Source organism: Hakea prostrata, chromosome 3 (assembly GCF_041222555.1).
Source record: "Hakea prostrata isolate BN-2017 chromosome 3, UWA_Hpros_2, whole genome shotgun sequence".
In the NCBI taxonomy this organism is placed as follows: Eukaryota; Viridiplantae; Streptophyta; class Magnoliopsida; order Proteales; family Proteaceae; genus Hakea; species Hakea prostrata.
In genome coordinates, this window is record NC_142602.1 from 9,526,970 (window position 1) to 9,548,096 (window position 21,127).

At 38.3% G+C, this 21,127-nt stretch overlaps 3 protein-coding genes across 3 annotated transcripts; 2 read left to right on the top strand and 1 right to left on the bottom strand.

Moving 5' to 3' along the window:
- The first annotated feature begins 85 nt into the window (after positions 1 to 85).
- On the top strand, positions 86 to 4,747 carry LOC149020712 (protein-tyrosine-phosphatase MKP1-like). Its single transcript, XM_089148924.1, has 2 exons — positions 86 to 2,814; positions 4,317 to 4,747. Exons 1-2 carry the CDS (start codon positions 451 to 453, stop codon positions 4,395 to 4,397), a joined length of 2,445 nt encoding a protein of 814 aa, XP_089005050.1. The 5' UTR covers positions 86 to 450; the 3' UTR covers positions 4,398 to 4,747.
- Positions 4,748 to 5,034: 287 nt separating this feature from the next.
- Positions 5,035 to 11,554, bottom strand: LOC149020713 (putative methyltransferase PMT9). The gene is made up of 7 exons (XM_089148925.1): positions 10,854 to 11,554; positions 10,601 to 10,765; positions 10,310 to 10,492; positions 9,635 to 10,229; positions 9,206 to 9,318; positions 8,887 to 9,107; positions 5,035 to 5,780 (listed from the first exon to the last, which is right to left on the bottom strand). The coding sequence occupies exons 1-7, from the start codon at positions 11,307 to 11,309 to the stop codon at positions 5,465 to 5,467; spliced, it is 2,049 nt and encodes a 682-aa protein (XP_089005051.1). The 5' UTR covers positions 11,310 to 11,554; the 3' UTR covers positions 5,035 to 5,464.
- A 1,222-nt stretch (positions 11,555 to 12,776) lies between these two features.
- On the top strand, positions 12,777 to 19,614 carry LOC149020714 (Melibiase family protein). The gene is made up of 14 exons (XM_089148927.1): positions 12,777 to 13,041; positions 13,802 to 13,958; positions 14,512 to 14,769; positions 15,017 to 15,191; positions 15,424 to 15,485; positions 15,617 to 15,780; positions 15,916 to 16,013; positions 16,298 to 16,356; positions 16,434 to 16,568; positions 16,726 to 16,979; positions 17,083 to 17,242; positions 18,397 to 18,472; positions 18,965 to 19,015; positions 19,236 to 19,614. Exons 1-14 carry the CDS (start codon positions 12,992 to 12,994, stop codon positions 19,457 to 19,459), a joined length of 1,923 nt encoding a protein of 640 aa, XP_089005053.1. The 5' UTR covers positions 12,777 to 12,991; the 3' UTR covers positions 19,460 to 19,614.
- The last annotated feature ends 1,513 nt before the right edge of the window (positions 19,615 to 21,127 follow it).

A 21,127-nucleotide genomic window follows, 5' to 3' on the forward strand; every position in this document is an offset into this window, starting at 1 on the left:
AAGAAAAAGCATTTCCTTTTTTTTCTTCAACCCGACTATGTGGTCACCGTTTGACTTAGTCGTAGTTTTCTGTGATTTTTTTTCGTCTTGGAAACGAGAGATTGACAGAGATAGGTAGACTGACAGAAGAGCTATGAATCATGGTAAGACTGTCTTTTTTTTCTTCTTAATTCTTAATTCTTACAGGTGAGAGTGAAAAACAGGGGAACAGAGCAATCACACGGAAGAACCTTTCTATGTCAATTATCAGTTGTGCTATAAATTCCTTGGCTGAAACGGAAAGGAGAAAGGAAACCCACATCCCCTGTGGTGCAAGACTGCTCTGTCGTAATGGGTCGTCTCCATCGAAACCCAATTGCTCCTTGTGGTAATATTAAGGCTCCACAGCCTCAGCCAAGGCTCTACAGCCTCAGCCTCCATTGCAGTTCAGCTGGTAAGTGAAAACAGAGGATGTTAGAAGAGCATGAAAATGGTGGTGGTGCCGCTGGCAGTGGTTCTCGGAAAACCTACCTCCGCTCAGCTTCATGGTCTGTCGCCGACCGATCTCCGAAGAACCCTTCTAACAGAACCCAACAGAAGAAGCCATTCAGCTTCAAGGCTCGATCCTCTCTCCCTCCCCTGCAACCCCTTTCCATCTCTCGCCGCCCTGTCGAAGAGTGGCCCAAGCCAGGTTCTGATGATCTTGGCGAATGGCCTCAGCCTCCTACTCCTAGCTCCACCTCCACCCATGGCCGTCCACCATTAACGATCGAAAAAAAACCCTTTGATGGCTTCGATTCCTCCAAGGATTTCCAGCTCTGCAGAGACAAGCTTGCTTTCTTCGATAAAGAATGCTCCAGGATCACCGATCATATCTATCTGGGAAGCGATGCTGTTGCAAGGAACCGTGAGATTCTCCGTCAAAATCGTATCACCCACGTTCTCAACTGCGTTGGGTTTGTTTGTCCTGAATACTTCAAAAACGATCTTGTTTACAAAACTTTATGGCTACATGACAGTCCTTCTGAGGACATCACTAGCATTCTATACGACGTCTTCGATTACTTCGAAGATGTTCGAGAGCATGGAGGGCGTGTACTTGTTCATTGCTGCAAAGGGGTTTCTCGGTCCACCGCCTTGGTTATCGCCTACCTAATGTGGAAAGACGGCCAGAACTTCGAAGATGCGTTCCAGTACGTGAAAGCTGCTCGAGGATCAACCAACCCAAACATGGGTTTCGCTTGCCAGCTTCTGCAGTGCCAGAAAAGGGTTCACGCCGTGCCGGCGAGCCCTAATTCCGTGCTTACGATGTACAGAATGGCTCCTCACTCCCCTTACGATCCCCTTCACCTGGTTCCCAAAATGTTGAACCGTCCAGGCCCTCTCAGCCTCGATTCTCGTGGTGCTTTCATTATTCACTTACCTTCGGCGATATACATTTGGGTTGGAAAGAATTGCTCCCAGGTGATGTTAAATCACGCCAGGGCGGCTGCCTCTCAGGTTGTGCGTTACGAGAGAGCTCAAGGACACATTATAAGCATCAACGAGGGAGAAGAACCTTGGGAATTCTGGGATGCTCTCGCTAGTGGCCCTGTTCTTGCCGACGAGTTTGATAAAATCGAGAAGGCGAAGAAGGAAGAAGGAAAATATCAGGTTGCAGAGGCTACCAACCTTGGGATAGGTAACAAGAAAGTGGATGAATACGATGTTGACTACGAGATTTTCCTCAAGGCTCTTTCCGGTGGTGTTGTTCCGCCCTGCCCTTTCCCGGTGGCAGGATCAGAAACTCATCTTCCTGCCAGAGAAAGTGGTTGGGGCAGACTCAGAATAAAAATTGCTTCTGGTGCAGTGAAAGAACTAGTGGATTCATGTAACAAAGACAGAGAAGAACACCCTCGCTCTCCTAATGATTCTTGGTTGTCTCCATCCCCTTCATGTGGTTCCCCAGATTCTGCCTCCTGTTACTCCAATACAAGCCCAACATACAATTCCAAATCCCCCATTCCTTCGCCATCAGATTCTTCTAGTGTGTTTACCTTCTCGCCTGCATCTTCTTATCTTTCGGACCTTTCATTCTCTTCTTCTCAGCTCTCACCTTCATCTTCAGAATCCACCGAGCCAGTTGCTTACAAAGCCCAGTCCCAAGAAGAGAAGGCTTGTTTGCCATGTTCAGGAGTTGTCCCGTCTCTTGCAGAGCCGTTTGCTAATGCTTTGAGAGCTGAGAATGCCTGTGTGCCGTGTAAGGGGGCTTCTGCTTCTCTTGCAGCACGTAGAGGAAGTAATCCTCCATCATTGGTGTTGGCACCATCTGTGAACAACCGACCACATCTGCAAGACTCCAGAAGCATGGTAAGGTCGTTATCGTTTTCTCTCCCTGACTTAGAGGAAGATATGTTGCTTGATATTGGATCCAATCCAATCGACTGCAAAGGTTGTGATGAATTGATGTCAGATGCTGATGTTTTAAATGTTAACGGTGAAGTACAAGAGGATCATGACAAAGGATTTTGTGGTCTGCCATTAAATTGTTCAACTGACAGAGAAGTAACAGAACTAATTCTGTACCGGTGGCCAACAATGGAGAAGGTGGAAATGCTTTCATCTGGGATCCTTGATTCTAAATCAGTTTTCCTTTTGCTAGTTCAAGATGTGAAATTTGGCAATAAGAGGCCAAAAATTTTGTATGTGTGGGTAGGGTGTGATGTCCCATTGGAGGAGGGGCAATATCAGTTGATCGGTGATAAGTTTACAGATAAACATAGTCCTGCATTTTGGGAGAAGGTTGCTTGCATCTTTCTCAACAATATGGGCTTTCCTATGAATGTACCTATTCAGGTATTTATGGAAACTTTTTGATGACATATTTCTCCATCTGTTACTACTTCAGATCTTTCTTTTAGTATTTCAAACTTGCCAGGATATTTTTTTGGTATCAATTATTGTTATTGTATGTTGAGGCTTGAAAATGTAAATTTTACCCATATTCCTGTATTTGCAATGTTTCCTATTGAAGAAACTGCACACTAGCATAAAAAGGATAGACATCAATTAAAAACTACGTATAAGAAAGATGTTGCCGTAGTTATTCATTAAACCTCATGACATGTTCTATTCATAGGGGGATCAGTGGATCTACTGAAGGGGGAAGAAAACCTTTAGGAAGGCAATAGCGGCCAGCTCCAGTTCACCAAGTAAGCATTTGGAGATGGATAAGAAAAGAACTAGATTGTCAACCTTATGATGCATAGATGTTGAACTTTAATTAGTAAAAAGTGGGTTTGATATACATATTATGAATTGAAGGGGAAGACAGAAATCTAACACTATGGCAATGAGTAAGGTCAGAGGGTATCCCCAAGGAACAGGATTGTTGTTGTTACATGGGGTTTAGGCTCCCTCCTCAGTCTCCCTCTTGAAGGCTGGTTCCCCCCCCCCCCCCCTCTCTTTTCCCCCCTGTGTGCATTCATTCTCTCCTTTCTTTCCCCCTTTGGGGCTCTGGTAATGTTGGTTTAGTCATTCAAAAAACAGGGTCAGAAGGTATTCAGTCCAATTTATTATGATATGGCATGGAAAACACTCTTTTATTTAGGAGTTACAAGTTACTGATTCTAACATCTGTATCAGTCTATTTAAGGGGTTTCCAGAGATGATTGAGAAACCATGTTTTGGATTTGGATTTTGGTAAATCTCTAAATTCCTAGCAGGAGGCATAAAGAGAAGCTACTCCAGAGACCAATCAGGCAATGCTTCTTCTGGGGTGATTATTTTAGCTGGTTGTACCCCCTTTGTGTGTGTGTGTTTTCGTGGAATAAGAAGTAACAAGAAGGGGGGGGGGGTAAGCTGGTTTCCCGTGCTACTATCCACCACTTGTGGTGGGAGAGTAATAGTAGGAGATGGACTTCCAAATCTAGAATTCTTGGACACGATTTGGAAAGCCATCTATTTTAGTGTTTTTGCTAAGCTTCAGCATATCCCCCATCCCCCTGTAATGGATACCCCAAGAAACAGGTTCATTGTTTTTACCAGGAGTCAACCCAAACCTAAGAAGTTTTTTCTCTTGCTTGGGTAGTCATGCTCATTCAGAACACTTTTTAGTTACATTGTGGGATCTATGTTTTTGAGTGTTGAGTTAGCATTGTTTCATGATTTTCTTCCTGAGTAGGATCTTTGTGACCTTTCACCGTTCACGACACCCCTTGCTTCTGGCTGCAAGTGGCTCCTCGATGGAGGAGAACAAACTTGCTTGTACATTCATAGACTGTAGCTATACCAAGTCAAACCCAGTCTTTTATGGTAATTTTATTTGTTGCTTAAAAGCTGATTTTATCATTGAACAGGTAGTGACAGATGGTGAGGCACCTGAACAACTAATAGACAGTATAAGCAGTTTCTCATTTCAACATGTAGAAAACAAGTAGCTACACAGAGAATTTGAAGGACAAGGGAGCCCACGCCAAGCATTGGCACTGAACTATTAGAAAGAGTTTCTTCAGAACTCTTCTGAAGTGACTTGGCATCCCAAGTGGTATAAACTAAAGGAACTGCTTGTGTGATGTTTCCCAGTATGTTGTAAAAGCATGTACAGAATACGAATCCTTCTTCCTAATAGTTGTACTTCAACGGCATTTAGAAGTCGTTTCTTTGACTAAGCTTTCCTGTTGTAACCAACATCAAAGGTGTTGATTTTCAAATTGAAATAAAGATAGAAGTAAATTTTTCCAACAATTTGAACGTTCGATTTTTGGCCTGTGATCTTTGGGTATCCAAGCAATGCTTCAAGCAGTTCGCACAGTTTTCCTCCTTAGAAAGCGCCAGATAAGATGTCAATGGAGATGTCTCCCAAGCTGCCTCAACACATTCCTGTGTATGGCATTTCACAGCAGATTAAGGCAACAGGGCTTGGAGCTAATCTGTATCTTAATATCTAAGTCTCTAACAGCTCATGAGTTAAAGTTATAGGTGAACCATTCTCAATTCCTTATGGCATGATCTAGTAAATGACATGAATTTGTGTACGTGCCTTCCTGATGGGTCAGTTGATTCATGCAATACACCAGAGGAAATTGGGAAACAGGTTACAATGGATTCTTAACGGCATAAAATCCGAACCCTATAGGCCAAGTTTTTTCTTCATCGCGTGAGGAGATTATGAGTCGTTATTAGCATCTTCGTTTTCGTTTTTCTTCTTTTACTCTTTTCTTGGATCTTGTTGACCAAAAGAAACGGAGTTGCATTCTTTGCAAACCCTCTTGTGCTCCAGGGTGCAAAATCAAGAAAATTTGGCAGCCATGGAAATCGGTGTCATACAAACAAGCCTAGGATTCTATAATGATATTCCTGGTCCAACAAACCACCTATTTCTAACGGTTATATACAAATCTCAAACATGAAAAACACAAAACGAGCTTGAGCATCGTGACCTAAATTTCTAATTGGTAAAAGAAATGTTAGAAACTAACCTAATTTCATGAAACAAATTTAAAATTTACATTGTTGCAGAACTCTCTTCCCACAACTTCTTTCTGGCAATCAAAACTCTTTCTTCCTGTGAGCTAAGAGCATCGACTCTTGGTTCAACTTCTGATAACCAGCCATCCCACTTTAGGACAGCTAAGAACTTCCGCATATAATCTATAATAGAGTGTTTGTCCCTGATGATAACAAATCCTTCAGGCCGCAGAATCCTGTCCATTTCAATAAGCAGATCCTCAATGCTACAACCCTGCTCCTCTATGTCTGAAATAATGGTCCAAGCATGAAGCAAATCAAAGGTGCGAGGATAGGCAGAAAATGATTCACACCTGTAACCATAAATAAATCAATGGTTAACAAAAGCTTGAACAGAAAACAAGCAACACATTCAGAAACAGCAACAAGATTTGAAAGTGAATCAGTGTAATTGCCAACAAATGCTTCCTGCTTGGACTGGTAGATCACTAACTGATGCTTAACTTGGGATGATTTCCATGATAAAAAAAATAATAAAAAAATAAAAAAACAAGAAGAAGAAGTTTGGTCTTGTTGCCGCCAAAGTGTAGCCACACTGGAAGTAGGAAGAAACTCAAAGCATGGACTTCCTGATAATGAAAAGGAACTTTTACACCAAAAATTGTTTTAACTCTATCCTAAAAGCATGGGTTCTATGATATCTGGGCAGTGATATTCTGGCATGCCCTTGCCCTGAAGATTGTTTCAGGTGTATCATGGTTTAACAAAATCTTAAACCAAGATATTTCAACCATGAAAACTGATGGACCAGTAGAAGTTGAAACCCCATGAAATTTTAAACTAATGGACCAGTAGAAGTTGAAACCCCATGAAATTTGAAACTAATGGACCAGTAGAAGTTAAAACCCCATGAAATTTGAAATTAACACCTTGAAATCACATTGAACTCTACAAGGAATTGTAAAAAATCCACGGGTGGGTGGTAAGGGAAGCCCCATAAAAGGCAGCAAATTCAATAGGCAGCCTACTCAATTAATCCCACTTATCCAACTACGATTTGCAATAATCAGTCCATGCGACAGCAGAGCATGACGGAAATTTTTTCAAGAAAAGGATGGTGCCCAAACAATCGAAGAGCAGATAGCTTGTTATTGCAATTAATAAGCTGGTATGTGCACTAAAGTTCTTGAGCCAGTATATACACTGAAGTTCAGAGAAGACGGCTTGTTATTGCAATTAATAAGCCTGCACTAACTGATCTGGCCACCAGTTCTTGAATATTTCTGAAAGGCCACCTTAGAAGTTTTTTTCATCAATGCCTCTCAGAAATTTTTTAAAGTTACCAACTGAAGCAAAGTAACATGGAAAACAGCAGAAAATTCCTTAAATGCAAATATAAATTCAATTGAATATGCATGCAAAAACTCGGATTATCTATAAGGAAACGACAGGGAATTTGAAGCTTATAATGATAGGCGAAAACTGGTGCTGAAGGCTTCTGTACAAGCAGAGTCCGGCAGGCAATTTTCCGATGCAGCCTTACCCCAGCAATTATGAAGCTTAAAATAAGTTCGTTAAAACACACGCACCCTACCTTCAAGAAGGAAGAAGAAATGAAACTTCATGATGGAGAAGGTCATTGACGATTCATTTTAAGTATTCTACCATATCTTATCAAGGCATTTTTCATTTAATCCATCTCATGCAATAGAATCTCTGTAATGATTCCAGGGAACTATAAAATATTTAGTGTGGCAGCACAAAGTAACTGGCTGTAACCCTTAGTGACTTGCTGTAACCCTTAGTGATCAGATGCTCAACTTTATGTTTCTACCAACAAAGCCAACTTCTGACATTATTCATTTTATGTAATGTCCCTAAATCATTGGTTGTCTCTGTAGAACCAAAGTGATCAGACGCTCAACTTTATAGTTGCTACCAACAAATCCATCTTCTGATTGCACAATAATCTCCACTAGGCATCACTCTGCTCTTCTAGCTGTCTTAATAAACCTTGTTATAAGGCCTTGAGGGAATGTAAAATTACACAGTACTCCAGATGCCTCCTTTAGTTCACCAGCCAAGCTCTAATTCAATGGGCAAGGACCTCTTTAAACCATTACTCCCTATATATTATTGAACGCAAATGATGAAAGTGTCACTCTAATACTATCCCATCAAAATTCTTAACATTTAAATTCAATCATATTTCCTATAAAAGTGCATTCTATTATATTCTTTTTATCTATTTATCTATTAACATGTTGATTATGGAGGATACCTAGATAATTATAAAATCACATGTACCCTCTCCACCACCAAACAGCTCACTCCACCCCTGACCCAAAAGAAAAAAAGAATCACATAAACAGCTTAAAATCATGGGATTGGGCCCTGCATATTGCTAATAGAACCATGAGAAATACTTTATGGCTCCAAATGTTTCCTGGACCATCGAAATCTCTAACTCTTCCCCTTTATACCTCTACCATACTGAGAATATGCTAGGGGCATTTGATCACTTCGAAAGATTAATGGATCCTATTGGTGCTTCCATTATACAATATTCTCTCCATATACAAATGAAGTCATCATAAAATCTCATTTGACCTGCATCTCATAGTTTATATACCCATGGCATTTTGATCATTTGCAGGCCAGTGACCACCAACATGACTAGTACATTGCTGAATCCTTCCTAGAGAAACAGAATCTCTTTTGGATTCCATTTTGACCCCAATCACACCATTGGCTAGCATACCAAGATCATTTTGGCCATCACCCAATAGCTGAGGGGCCCTGGATGTTAAATAACACCCTGTTCAAATTATTACCAAACCATTGTTTTAGCACATGGAATCAATTCAACCACATTCACCCAGATTTGAATCTGTTGTAAAATGGGAGCAACATATGAGCTCATTCCAGATCTCAACTCAAAGAGAAAGGAGGGAGGGGGGGGGGGGAATGCAAATGAAGCAGCAGATACTGTAAAATTTTTATCCACCACTGCTACTGTTCTAAAATCAGATTGGAAGTTAAACTGAATAAATATTATCTGAACAGAAAGTATCCCATTAACACCAGCCAGATGGGAGAGTACAAGAGAGAGGCCATAATTGTTAGGGGAGGCAGCGAGTGACTTTGGAATTTAAAGGGATAGCAAGGGTAGTCTTTGAGATGAGGGAGATATCAAGGGTGCATCACAAACCACCTCATACAAAAAGCTTGGAAAGGAAATCAGTGGAATGAGCCTAGAAGGAGAAAAGTTAGAATTGAAACACTCTCTCCCCCCCCCCCCCCCAAAAAAAAAAAAAAAAAGTAGGGATGAAGGAAAAGAAAAATTTTATAAGAGAGAACATTGTTTTACAAAAACAATAACAAATTGTTCATTCTAAATATTAATGAATAACCAAGAAAATACATAAATGCATAGAAGAAACCAAGCAAAATGCATACCAGTCATGAACAGTTCCAATTAAGCCTCGATCGTAAATAATCTTCAATTTGCTAGAGTCATTTACAGGAGCAACATTCATCACCCATACATCTTTCTCGTGAAGGGCAGCTGCAAATCCACCAAGGTTGGACTTCATATCCATAACATTTCTAAAAGTGTTCTTCTGTATCACAGATTTCATCTGCTTCCAGTATTCAGTTACTCTCAACTTCCAAATTTCCTACGGTGCATGGTTTTTGGAAGTTACAAAAACTTTCAAGAGTGGAGCTAACAAGAAAGAAAACAAACATACAAGAATTACAGGAATTTCAAACTCACTGTGTCTTCCTGATATTCCTTAGAAATAACACCAAGTTCTTCGAGACGACAAGGTGTGGCAGTAAGCCTTTGGGGCCATGGTAACAAACCACTGCCACTTTTCCTATGCATACCTGGTTTCCCAAGTGAGATTTAAGAAATATATATGGGGTAAAAAGAAAAATTAACATTTTCAATATAGAAGATAAGAATGGGTATTATATGAAGGCCTTAAAATTCTGAGTTACCCTGTCTAATTATTTCTGTTCCCCTTCAACAATCAAGACTCAAGAGGTGGGATTTTTATCAAAATAAAAGGGGGAACAGGGAAGCAGATAAGTCTGAAAAAGCGGCATTTAGTAGTAGCAGAATGTAACACTAAAGTACTGGCAGATTACAAAAAAAAAAAGTATTGTTAAATCATAATTTCCATCAATTAACTGTACTTACTTGCCGAATAGGGCGTCATGCATGCCTTCATAGATACATTCCATGTGGCATCTGGGTCATCTTTGGAGCTACACAAAGGAGGACGAGTGTGAGGATCTCTCTTAAAGTAGCAGTTGTTATTTAATGGCTTAGCCCATATAACAGTCTGGTCTCTTTTTGAAACAACTCTCCAGCACATCCTTCTAAGGAGATCACTCATAGCACTCCAGATTCTTCGATTCACCTCATCGTGGGAATAGGCTTCAGGAGAAGAGTACACAAAATAGCCTCCAGGTCTTAGTAATCTATCGATTTCTAATAAGAGAATCCCATCCCTCTGGAGCCAATCAATCCTACATCGAGAACAATGAGCCAGTTCAAATGAACGACTTGGATAAGGAAGTCTTTTTGTACCCAATACAGCGAGGGTTGAAGGGATTCCTCTCTCCAGTGCAAACTGTATTTGATTCTCATGGACATCATTAGGTGCAATCGACATGGCTATGATGTGGTGTGAAAGAAGGTAGGCTCCAAAACTGGCCACCCCACAACCAACGTCCAGTACATTTCTTATGTTTCCACCATTATTGAGCTTGTCACCGGGGAACTTAAGCATCTACTTCAACAAGAAAAGGAAAGCCAGTCAAGGCTGCCTATTTTGTAAATAACACAAGGAAGCAGAGAAGTCGAACATACCCTAGCAAGTGCAGAAATGTACTTGTTCGCCCCATCATGAAAATGAGTTCCCCCACCAGGAAATTTTATCTTTTCCCCACTGACCACCATCCAATTTTGATCTGATTTCTCTTGAGCGAGATGCGTATGTGGTATGTTTGACTTCCATACTTCATCCCTGCTCGCTGGCCATCTAATAGGTATCTGAAACTCTACTGACACTGAAATCGGAATCAAAACTAACCAAAACCATACAAAATCTCTAAATCAAAATATGTTATCTGTTATTGGCAGAAAGCGAATACCACCAACCTTGTAACCAACTGGGGGAGGAATGAGGCAATTATAACGGCGCTCAGCTGGTGGACAGTGACGTTCGTAATGTTCCATTAAGGACATGTTTACCTTAATTTTCAGTTGGTACATAAGATTTCTGTCCAAGCAAGGAATCAAATCCGAGAATTTCGTATCACAGACCTGTACAGATTGAGAAAAAAGATGTGAAAGAAAGAAGAAAAAAAAAAACAGCAATATTAAACTTGACGATAGGGGCAAAAATACATACTGGAAAGCTCTTGGGAACATCCAGATTACGGTCTTGATCTTCAAATAGATTATCAAACTGGTCGTCATCCCTTTGAAGCGGCCTCCCAAATAGATGGTCAGTTCCAACTTCGCCACCGCCTTTGTCGTTGGAGCGGGGAAGAGCAAGATCGATCGAGGAAACATAGAAGACACAAAGTAACCCGAAGGATACAATGAGAGCAATTAAAACATAGGAGAAGAGCTTCCTACTATAAAGAATTCCAATTCTGTTCTTCATCTTCAGATCTTCAAGTGAGAAAACCCTCGAGAAGCACAGAATGTGGAACTTCTTCTTCGTAGACTCTTCTCCTTCTCTCTCTGAGTTACTGGATTTTGGCGGGTTGCAAATCGATCCGGCGGAAGAGTTCCATTTTGAGTGACCGGTTTGCACTGCATCAGAGAGAAAACGAGTGTGTTTTTCGCTTCTCAGCCGCATTCATTTGGATTTTTTTCCCTGCTCGATTCGTTAATTAACCAACGAACTTGCCACGCTTCTTAAAAAAATACGGTCTAGATCGACACCAGGAATAGGATCGAGATTTTGCAAAAGTTATTTTTAATACGTGTGATGCTTTCGATCTCGACTGTAGGCATGCTTTGCATTAATTACACAGCACGAAACAAATCCCTTTCGAATAAATTGATTTCTTCCAAGATACGCGCGTTGACGAATTTATTCGTGAAAACTACACGAAGGGCACGCATCCCACATAAATGGCAATCTAGTATTTATTATTTTCACCTAAAATGTTCTTTAATAATTTCTTTTGGATAGAACAGATGATTCATCAAGAAAAATATCTCAAAACATCATTTACATTTACGTTACAAACGGGCCCTCGGATCTGTGTTCATCCACACAGCGGAGAGCTCAATCGAAAGTGCCACCAAGTTGGCTTTATCTCGAATATGATTAACTACACATGAGTTGAAAGATTCACATAAGACGATATCTTAAACAACTTGAAAAATCTCATCATCTGAACTAGAAGAATAGATATGATTTGCCATGATTTACCAACTATTGACTATCTGACTCCACACTAATGTGATTAATTTCCCACACTTCATAGCTTGAACTAATCTAAGCTATAAATAACGTTTTCAAGTGATTTGGCCACACTTTAGCTCTTGTAATTTTCTTTTCTTTCTAGGTCTGATGGTCGATTTTTTGAAAAGACTTTTTTCTTACATATATAATCAAGTTCTTCTCCTTTGATCTTAAAGATGTGTCCCCTCATTTCCTTGTTCCACTCAATCAAAGTATATTTCTATTAAATAAAATGACAATAATAATTATATTATCAAGATTGGTAAATCATTTTTCAAACAATTTTAAGAAGTATGGAATCAATAAATAAGACTATGGGGAGTATCATGTTGGCTCTTCTATCTTCTTTGTTGGAGCCGACATAAAAGGTTTTAGGGATAGGATAGTTGTATACGTAAATTTAAAGAAAGAAAAATCTCCAAACATTGATGAAAAAATGGTTTTAAATCTTATTTTTCACACAAAAATGAAGTCAGTCTAATTTATTAGAGGTTTCACTCCCATTTTTTGTTTATGTAAAAATTTTATTATTATATTCCACTAACATAGAAAAATGATAGAATCGGACAAAATAAAAAGAGAACACCTAATTATATATAATAAATAGTTTCTTATCTTACTCGACAATAGAAAATATAATTGCTTATAAAACTTTATTTCCTTAATTCTTATGATGAAAAATTTAAAGAAAAAAGTAATTTAATATTTTGACCTAAATATTATAATAGGCACACAAGAATAATTTTCATCATTTAAAATGCATGAACTCACATCATTTATTTTTAATTTTAGAGAAAAAAAAATATTGCTACTTGCGGGAATAAAGATTATGTTGATTTTTTTGGCGGGGTTAGCTACAGAGGGAGGAGGGTTGGTTGTTGTTGTTGTTGGTTTTGTTTTTTCGTTTTTCTGGATTTTTTTTAGTTGGGAGAAATTTGTTTCCTACGGCAATCTGCCCAAATCACTACATCCCAACAAGACATAAATAACGCCTCCCGTTGCAGTGTCTGTCAATGCACAAACAGTGACTCCACAGTCACTGAACGAACTGATCGATACGAGCAGAAATGAAGAAGCTATTCTTCTTGTTCTTTACTGTTCTTTTAATCCTTCAGAGGTATTTTTACTAGTCTCCTTCATTTTGTTATCACCTCGATGATCGAGGGTATTTAAAAGGGAGTTCTTAGATTGCATTTGCTATTTTTTTATTTATTTCCTTCCTATCTAGTCCAGTTACATATCCGTTTTCTTCAATTAACGGAAACCAACTAGCTTCTAGTTACGGAAAAAGCATTATAACATCTATGATCTATGTCGGTTTATTTCTGAATTCTAGCTGTTTTTATGAGCATAAATCATCTATTCTGTGCGATCAATCTTAGAAAATTTTGGGATGTTTAGTTTTATTTTACCGTCTTTTAAACAAGGTCTCGTAACTAAACTGTGATGCCTTTTTTCCATCGTTACTTGCTCGCATTCTCCCGTATTCAACAGATTTATGGAGGAGTTAGGAGTTGAAGCTATCATTTTTTGGAAACTGTTCGAGGAATTACCTTTTCCTGGGATTTGTTCATTCATTCATCTTGCTTTACCCTTCTTTTTATTATTATTATTATTTAACAAAACTTGAAATTCTTAAAAAAATAAATATAGAACTAGTGAAGAAATTCATGTAGAAGAACCCAAGTAACTGGGATTGTTTATACTATTGAAAAGGTGGCCCAATTTATGGACGCAGAGTATGATGTATAAAAAATATCCTTTTGTATGTATATCTTTTCTTATTAATCTCCTTTTATCTATTTATGGATTTTGCTGCATAAAAAGGTACTCGACTTCATTGAGTTCAGGATTAATGACAGATTGACCCATTACAGGGAATTATCTGAAGTTTCGTCCAAGAGACATGGTCAAGCTCTCCACCCTCCAAGAGGTTGGAATTCATATGATTCCTTTTCATGGACCATCTCAGAGACCGAGTTCCTACAGAATGCTGAAATCGTTTCTAAGAAGCTACTTCCTTATGGATATGAGGTCAGAAATTTAAAGTCATACTTGTGTTCTTTTGTCTGACTATCCACATGAGCATCACAGTCGGAAAATCTGAATCTAGGTCTAGGCATAGCATTTTTTTTTCTTGGGTAAATGCATAGCATCTATTTCCATCTTTTGTATTATTTGAGTTGGCCACACCTGTACAGGAGAAGAAGACATATCCCTTGCTGCAGAGCTAGCCAAAAAGTCTGCCACTGCATTAGCTTTCCTATAATGGTGCATAAATTTCCACTCTATGGAGTACAAATTTGGCACTGGATTCCAGTGTCGCTGTAAAACAAAACTTTCTTGCAATCAACCATGCCACTGTAACTGAATATATTTTCCCAAGATTTAATCCCTTCCAATTTCAAGCCTGCACTATCAGAGCTTCCATCACTGCTAAGTCATACTTGCTTTCAGTCATAGATATAATTAGTATTAATCTCCAATTTGCCATATGAAAGAGAAGATAGAAACTGTTATTATTTCATTCCACTGGTTTTCTGTTTTATTATGCCTCTTCTACTATCACTGATTTCGAATTGTGCAGTATGTTGTGGTTGATTACCTCTGGTATAGAAGGAAGGTGGAGGGTGCTTATACAGATTCGCTTGGATTTGATGTGATAGATGAATGGGGAAGGGTGATCCCTGATCCAGGAAGGTGGCCCTCTTCTAGCAATGGTCGAGGATTTTCTGAAGTAGCCAAGAAAGTTCATGACATGGGTTTAAAATTTGGGATTCATGTTATGAGGGGAATAAGCACACAAGCAGTCAATGCAAGCACTCTGATCTTGGACACCATAAAGGTCTTGCTCTCCCTTTACGTCATAATTTGTATGCATCTGTTATTTCATTTTGGTGGCTAAAGAGCCAAATGCATTAAAATCAAAAGTTACACTGATAAAACATACTAGCTCTATAATTTGTCTGGTAGGATTCATTCCTAATCTCTTGAACAACAGAAGGAAAAGGAGGATCTGAAATAGTGGAACTCAAAATTTTGATGCCTGATCTCTGTTGCAATTGGTTGATCCTTCATTTGTGTTCTTTTAGGGTGGTGCCTATGAGGAGTCTGGTCGACAGTGGCGGGGAAAAGATATAGGGTTGACAGAGAGGGCTTGTGCTTGGATGCCACATGGTTTCATGAGTGTGAACACCAAAACAGGAGCTGGGAGAGCCTTCTTAAGGTCATTGTATCACCAGTATGCCGAATGGGGTGTTGATTTTGGTAATTTGTTTCTTCCATATCTGTTTGAGCTTATATTTCTTATGGAAGGATGTATTTAGCTGTGGACACAGTATTTTGTGTTTCTATTTACTGAACATAATAGGGCATACTCACTACACACTCTAGTTGGTGTGAGCTGATTATGCTAATCTGATTTTAGTGGGTAAGCTTGAATTCTCTCAGTGATTGCTTCTTGATGTTTTCCCCTTCCCCCTTCCCCCCCTCTTCACAGTGAAGAATGATTGTGTCTTTGGTGATGACCTGGATGTAAATGAGATACGCACTGTATCAGAGGTAAACAATGACTTCCCTGTAACATTATTATAGTGGTAGTTGTTCATCAGTTGAGATATCCATCTTGAAGTTAGTTGAGTTCCTCATTTTGTGGGGGCTGCAGAGGATGGAAATGATAAATGAATATGCAGGTCTTGAAGGAGCTTGATCGTCCCATATTATACTCCCTCTCTCCTGGGACTAGTGTGACCCCGGCCATGGCAAAGGATGTAAGTGGTCTTGTGAACATGTACAGGGTAACAGGTGATGACTGGGATAACTGGGGAGATGTGGCTGCTCATTTTAATGTAGCAAGGTACATTGTATTCTTCAAATTAAGTTGAAATTTCTTAATATCACTGTGTCTATATGAATCCATGTCTAAGGTGCACTCCCACCACCACATGGCACACTAGTGATTTTCAACGCCTTATATTTACTGTTGTGCCAGGGACTTTGCTGCTGCTAACATGGTAGGAGCCATTGGCTTGCGAGGGAAGTCATGGCCTGATTTAGACATGCTACCACTTGGTTTGCTTACTGATCCAGGTGATTGAGAGCGCATACTGATGTTTGGGCCATGTTGTATCATCAGCTAATTTGGCTCTTTTATGCTCAAAGACTTGTTCAAATGTTGAAGTGGATGAGAGAAATTCTTTTTTCCTGGTTCTTCTTGTTTCTTGGTATATTCTATATTGTTACCTCTAGAAAAAGGTCACCATTTATAGATGCTAAGCTTGAAATATATTTGGCCTTTAGTCTGTGTAGTTTTATTAAATGATTTTGTTGCATCTGCTAAGTTTGAATTAACCTGGAAATTTTATTTACGCCAGGTTCAAATGAAGGGCCACACAGAAAATGTAATCTCAGTCCTGCTGAGCAAAGAATTCAGGTACATATCCTATTCAGTTATCTAATTCATCGAATCCTTAAACTATCTTGCAACAATCTAAATTTTCATCGCAACAGATGACACTATGGTCCATGGTCAAGTCACCTCTTATGTTCGGAGGAGATCTGAGGGCACTTGATAAAAGCACGTACGATCTTATCACAAATCCTGTGCTACTGGAAATAAATTCTTTTAGCACAAATAACATGGAGGTATTCTATTCATCCTTAAACAGATTAGCCCTTTCCAGAAGAAGTCAGTTTAAAGTGCAAATGGCATTCTAGTGACCAAGAACAGATCAAGAAACTAAAATATAAGAGCAGAATTAGTTAAAAATTAATGATGACTTGTTTACCACTTCTGTTTCAGTTTCCTTATGCAACCGGCAAGAAATATCTCAAGACTGGTAAATGCTTTCTCCATCGCAAATCTCGAAATTTGAAGGATGAAAATGCTTCAGACAGACAAGTCTTGAGTCTCAGTAGCTGCAAGGATTCAAAGGCAAAAGGTTGGGCAGTGGAAGCTATCAATGAAGATATCGAGAAGATCTGCTGGAAACACAATGTTGGAAGTAAACACAAACGTCCACTTTGCTTTTACAAGAAAAAGCCTTCGCTGACATTGTATGGAAGCTTTCTTAAAATCTACAGTGACTTTCTTTAGACTTGCTGTTATTTACCATTGCTTATAATTTTTTTTGAATTTCATGGTATCATGATGATGTAGAGGTGGAGTGGAAACCTACAAGAAGCAGTACCAAGGGAAGTTTCATTTGTTAACAACTGACACAAAGGAATTTTGCTTGGATGCTTCTCCAACCCGGAAGCTTACTTCACAAGAGCTGCAAATCAGTTCGTTGTCCCGTTGCAGATGGAACTCTAATCAGGTAAATTATCCAGTTTTATAAAAGATCCTAAACAGCTCAATTTTAGTTTTTTCTTTGGGGGTATTGTAATTTACTGGACTCCAGTAGCTAATACAAAGTCTTTTCTTCCAAAAAAATCACACAGAAATCAGAAATGTTATAACAAAATATCAGTTTGCACTACTTCAAGTCCAGTGTCAACACTGCCATGTATCTGCCTACTTCTAGTTTCACCGGTTTATTTTTTATGGATACTCTGAAGTGAGTTTGGTTGTGTGGTTTCTGTTTATCAAATCACATAACTGGGGCTATATTGACTTGAACCATCTGTTTGGAAAAGGGAAGCCTGAATGGTAATTCTTTTATAAAACAAAGCACTGCAATGAAAGCAGTAGTATTTGAAATAATCAAATATCCTGAATTTTAGTAATGGGCAGAAAATATAATTGATGACAAAACATACCTATCTGTTGGATGATTAGATACAACATCTTTTGGGGAGAAGGGGGAGGAAAGAAATTGAAGAATGAAAAGCACAAATAGGTAATGACACTCACCTATAAATGGAGAACTGTTTATTGAAAGATCAATTCAGCACTTTTTATCTGTATTCACTTCTGAGGTGGAGGACCCTGCCTTAAGGCCAACTCTTAAAAGTTTTATTGAACTGGTAATTCAGTTAGCTAGACTTCGAATGCAGTATGGGGGGTGGTACCCGTAGGATATTTTTAGGTCTATCCTTGCTCTTTAGTTCTCCAGTCTGAATTAAATCACTCCTCTGTGGAGCATTCTAAGGCCTCCATGCAACCTCAAATGACTTTTTTGTAAATGATGATATAGTGGAACTACTCTTGAACCACCTCTAATATGTTCATCTGTTACTTTGCCTTTCATAGTTTTGCCACTTATCCACCTTAGCATCCCTGTCTATACTGAGTTGAATTTGTCTCTATGATGCTTCAGAATTTGGCCAAAATTCAGCACCATCCATCATAGCCAATGATAGGAATGTCTCATAGTGTTATCCTTTAAGTTTTGAAAGAACATGCAAATCTGACAAAACCAAATGGAGCTCTCCACCTTATCCAAACTTTTTTTGAATTATCCTCCTGCTTCGTTTTAAGCTCAGGTTTTTCTTCATTCTGTAATGGACCTAACGCTCTCAAGTTTAACAGATGTGGGAGATGAACCTTAATGGAACACTGGTAAACGACTATTCTGGACGATGTGCAGCAGTGAAGATGATCAAAGGTGAGCCTCTGTTACAAAGTAATATTCTACTTTCGAGTGTTCCAAAGTAATTGTCCACTACAAGAATATAATGCATTAATTTTCATGGCTTGCCATTTTACCATTTGACACACTGGTAAGTAATGCATTAATTTTCATCGCTATCTGGTTTTACTACCTACTACATCTTGGGCAAGGGTAAACTTGTCAAGTTCTAGCTGAAGATATACTTGGAAAATAAGCTATACAAAGTTAGAAAAAAGAGAGTTGATTCTCTTCCATTAAATGTATATTTGTCAAGGCCTCACTTAGGCATTTGGCAGAGCGTAGGTGCCTGGCTATTGTCTTGATATTTCCCCCCCTTGGATGCATTGCGTATGTGCACTTGTATAGTGACAACTCTGGTTGAATTTATTTTCCGGAGTGAGACTACTACTCTGGAACAGAGGGAATAACAATTAACCAACGGTTGAATGATAGAAATCCAATTTAACAAATTGATTGTTCATGCAGATAATGTCATACCTAGTGGAATTCGCTCCTGGATTGCTACTGGAAGACAAGGTTTGATTAGTTAAAGTTCTTTGCAGTTCATGTGGTTTCCAATTGCCTTTTTTTTTTTTTTTTTTTTTTTTTATGACCACCCTTGTCATTAGTGCACCTTACTAATAAGGACTGATGACCTGTTAGTTTGGGGAATCCAGGAAACCACACGGATCAAGTTTTGTTTTGTCATTTCATTTATCTTTCTTCAATATCTTATGTTCGGTTCTTGATTTTGTAGGAGAAATATATCTTTCCTTTTTCAATCTAAGCCCTGACAGAATGGTAATCTCTGCAAATATACTGGATCTGGATAAGGTGCTTCGTAGCAGAGACTTGAGCAAAGCTTCATGTAGCTACAGTGAATTATTTAGTGGAAAAGACTATGGGATAGCAAAACGAGCAATATCAATAGAGGTTGAGACGCATTCTTGTGCTTTGTTCATCTTGAAGTGTACTAATTAGGGATGAAATTAACCTGCATTTGGTAGCAAATGTCTGGGTATTTCGTAACCTGAACATTTGTTCAAAAACAGCTCTTTGAGGATTATCTGAGATGTTCATAAGCTGGCTGGACATAAAATACATTCTTTTGGGCACATAACAATTTGTTTTTCTTTTCTGATCAGGCACACATGCATAAAACGCATCCCCTAATTAAAATACAAATGATATGAAGAAAGAATAAACTAACTTACCCTAAATAATAATGACATGAAGAAAGAATCTATCTTTAAAAGAGACATCATCAAAAACAGGCCTGCCTTTGAATAGGATGGATCTTCTACGATTTGGATACCAACAAGAACGCATGAATAAAATTGCATCCCTTGGCATTTTTTTTTTTTGGGTAGTACGGTAAATTCATCATATACGTGATGAGTTAAAGGATTGTCAGTCCCAAATTGGAATTATGCTCTCCTTATATCTCTTCGGCTTTATCACATATTTAAGTGAAAATTCTTTATTTGGTTCAATTTGGCCCTGCCATGGGTCTATCCTTATCCAACCCTTCATTTTTTCAGTGACCTTTTACCGGAGGAAAAAAAAAAAAAAGACTCTACCATAAAAAAATGACCAAGTAAGGACACACTATCATTTTTATAAAAAAAATATAAAACACCTTGACGGCCCAAACCTATAACCACTGCATTGAGAAGTATGGATCTCTACCACTCTACCAATCTTGCATTGGCCATATTATAAGAATAAAGAAATGTTATTCTAATCGCGAGCGTTGTTTTTTTATTTTCTTTTTGAAAATTTAACCAATGACAAAAACTTAACTTAACTAATCCAATGAATAATGGGTAGGAAAAATTCCTACCCTTGACTGAAACCCCATGAAAGCCCAAAGGTATATAAATACCTTGACGATATGGGGCGCTATAAGGTTTATAAATTAGAAATTTTAGAACCCTTCCATGTAAATTTTAGAGAGGGTGGTAGCTGAATATACGGATTTGCTGAAGATTCAAAACCTTTTTTTTTTTTTTCTTTTTATAAAGATCAAAAAGAAATTTCAATGGATTTGAAACTTATTCTCCGGTAAATCATAAATTCTTTTCTAGAATGCTCACTATCTTTTTTAGATCTTCTAGACTAAGATCTTTCATTTCCATAAGGTCTTCTTCACTCTTATTGAGGCACAGGCATGTGAGTGTGAATATGTTAAACAGTTTTGAATATCTATCATAAGGTCTATTAACTAAATTTGAATCATCAAATAAAATTCATATTTTTTTCTTCCATTATTTATGGGTTAGTTAAGTTAATATTCTATCACCTTTAAATTTTCAAAAAGAAAATAATAAAAACACGCAATTAGAGTAACATATCTTTTTTCTTCCTTATCATAATTTATTTACATGAGATTCACCACACATTCCCTCACCATATAAAATTAGAAATGAAAAAAAAGTAAGAAAAATAAAAAAATACTTAAAGAGTTATCTTGAGAATAATGGGATACAATGGAGAGATAATTTAGTAGAGATAGTTGAGAGATGAAAACAAAAAAAAAAACTGAAACTCATAAGAAATGAACAAAGGAGAAGAAAGAGACGTTATCGCCATGTGATATTATGTTAAATCTAACTAATCCACAAATAATGGGAGAAAAAAATAAGTATT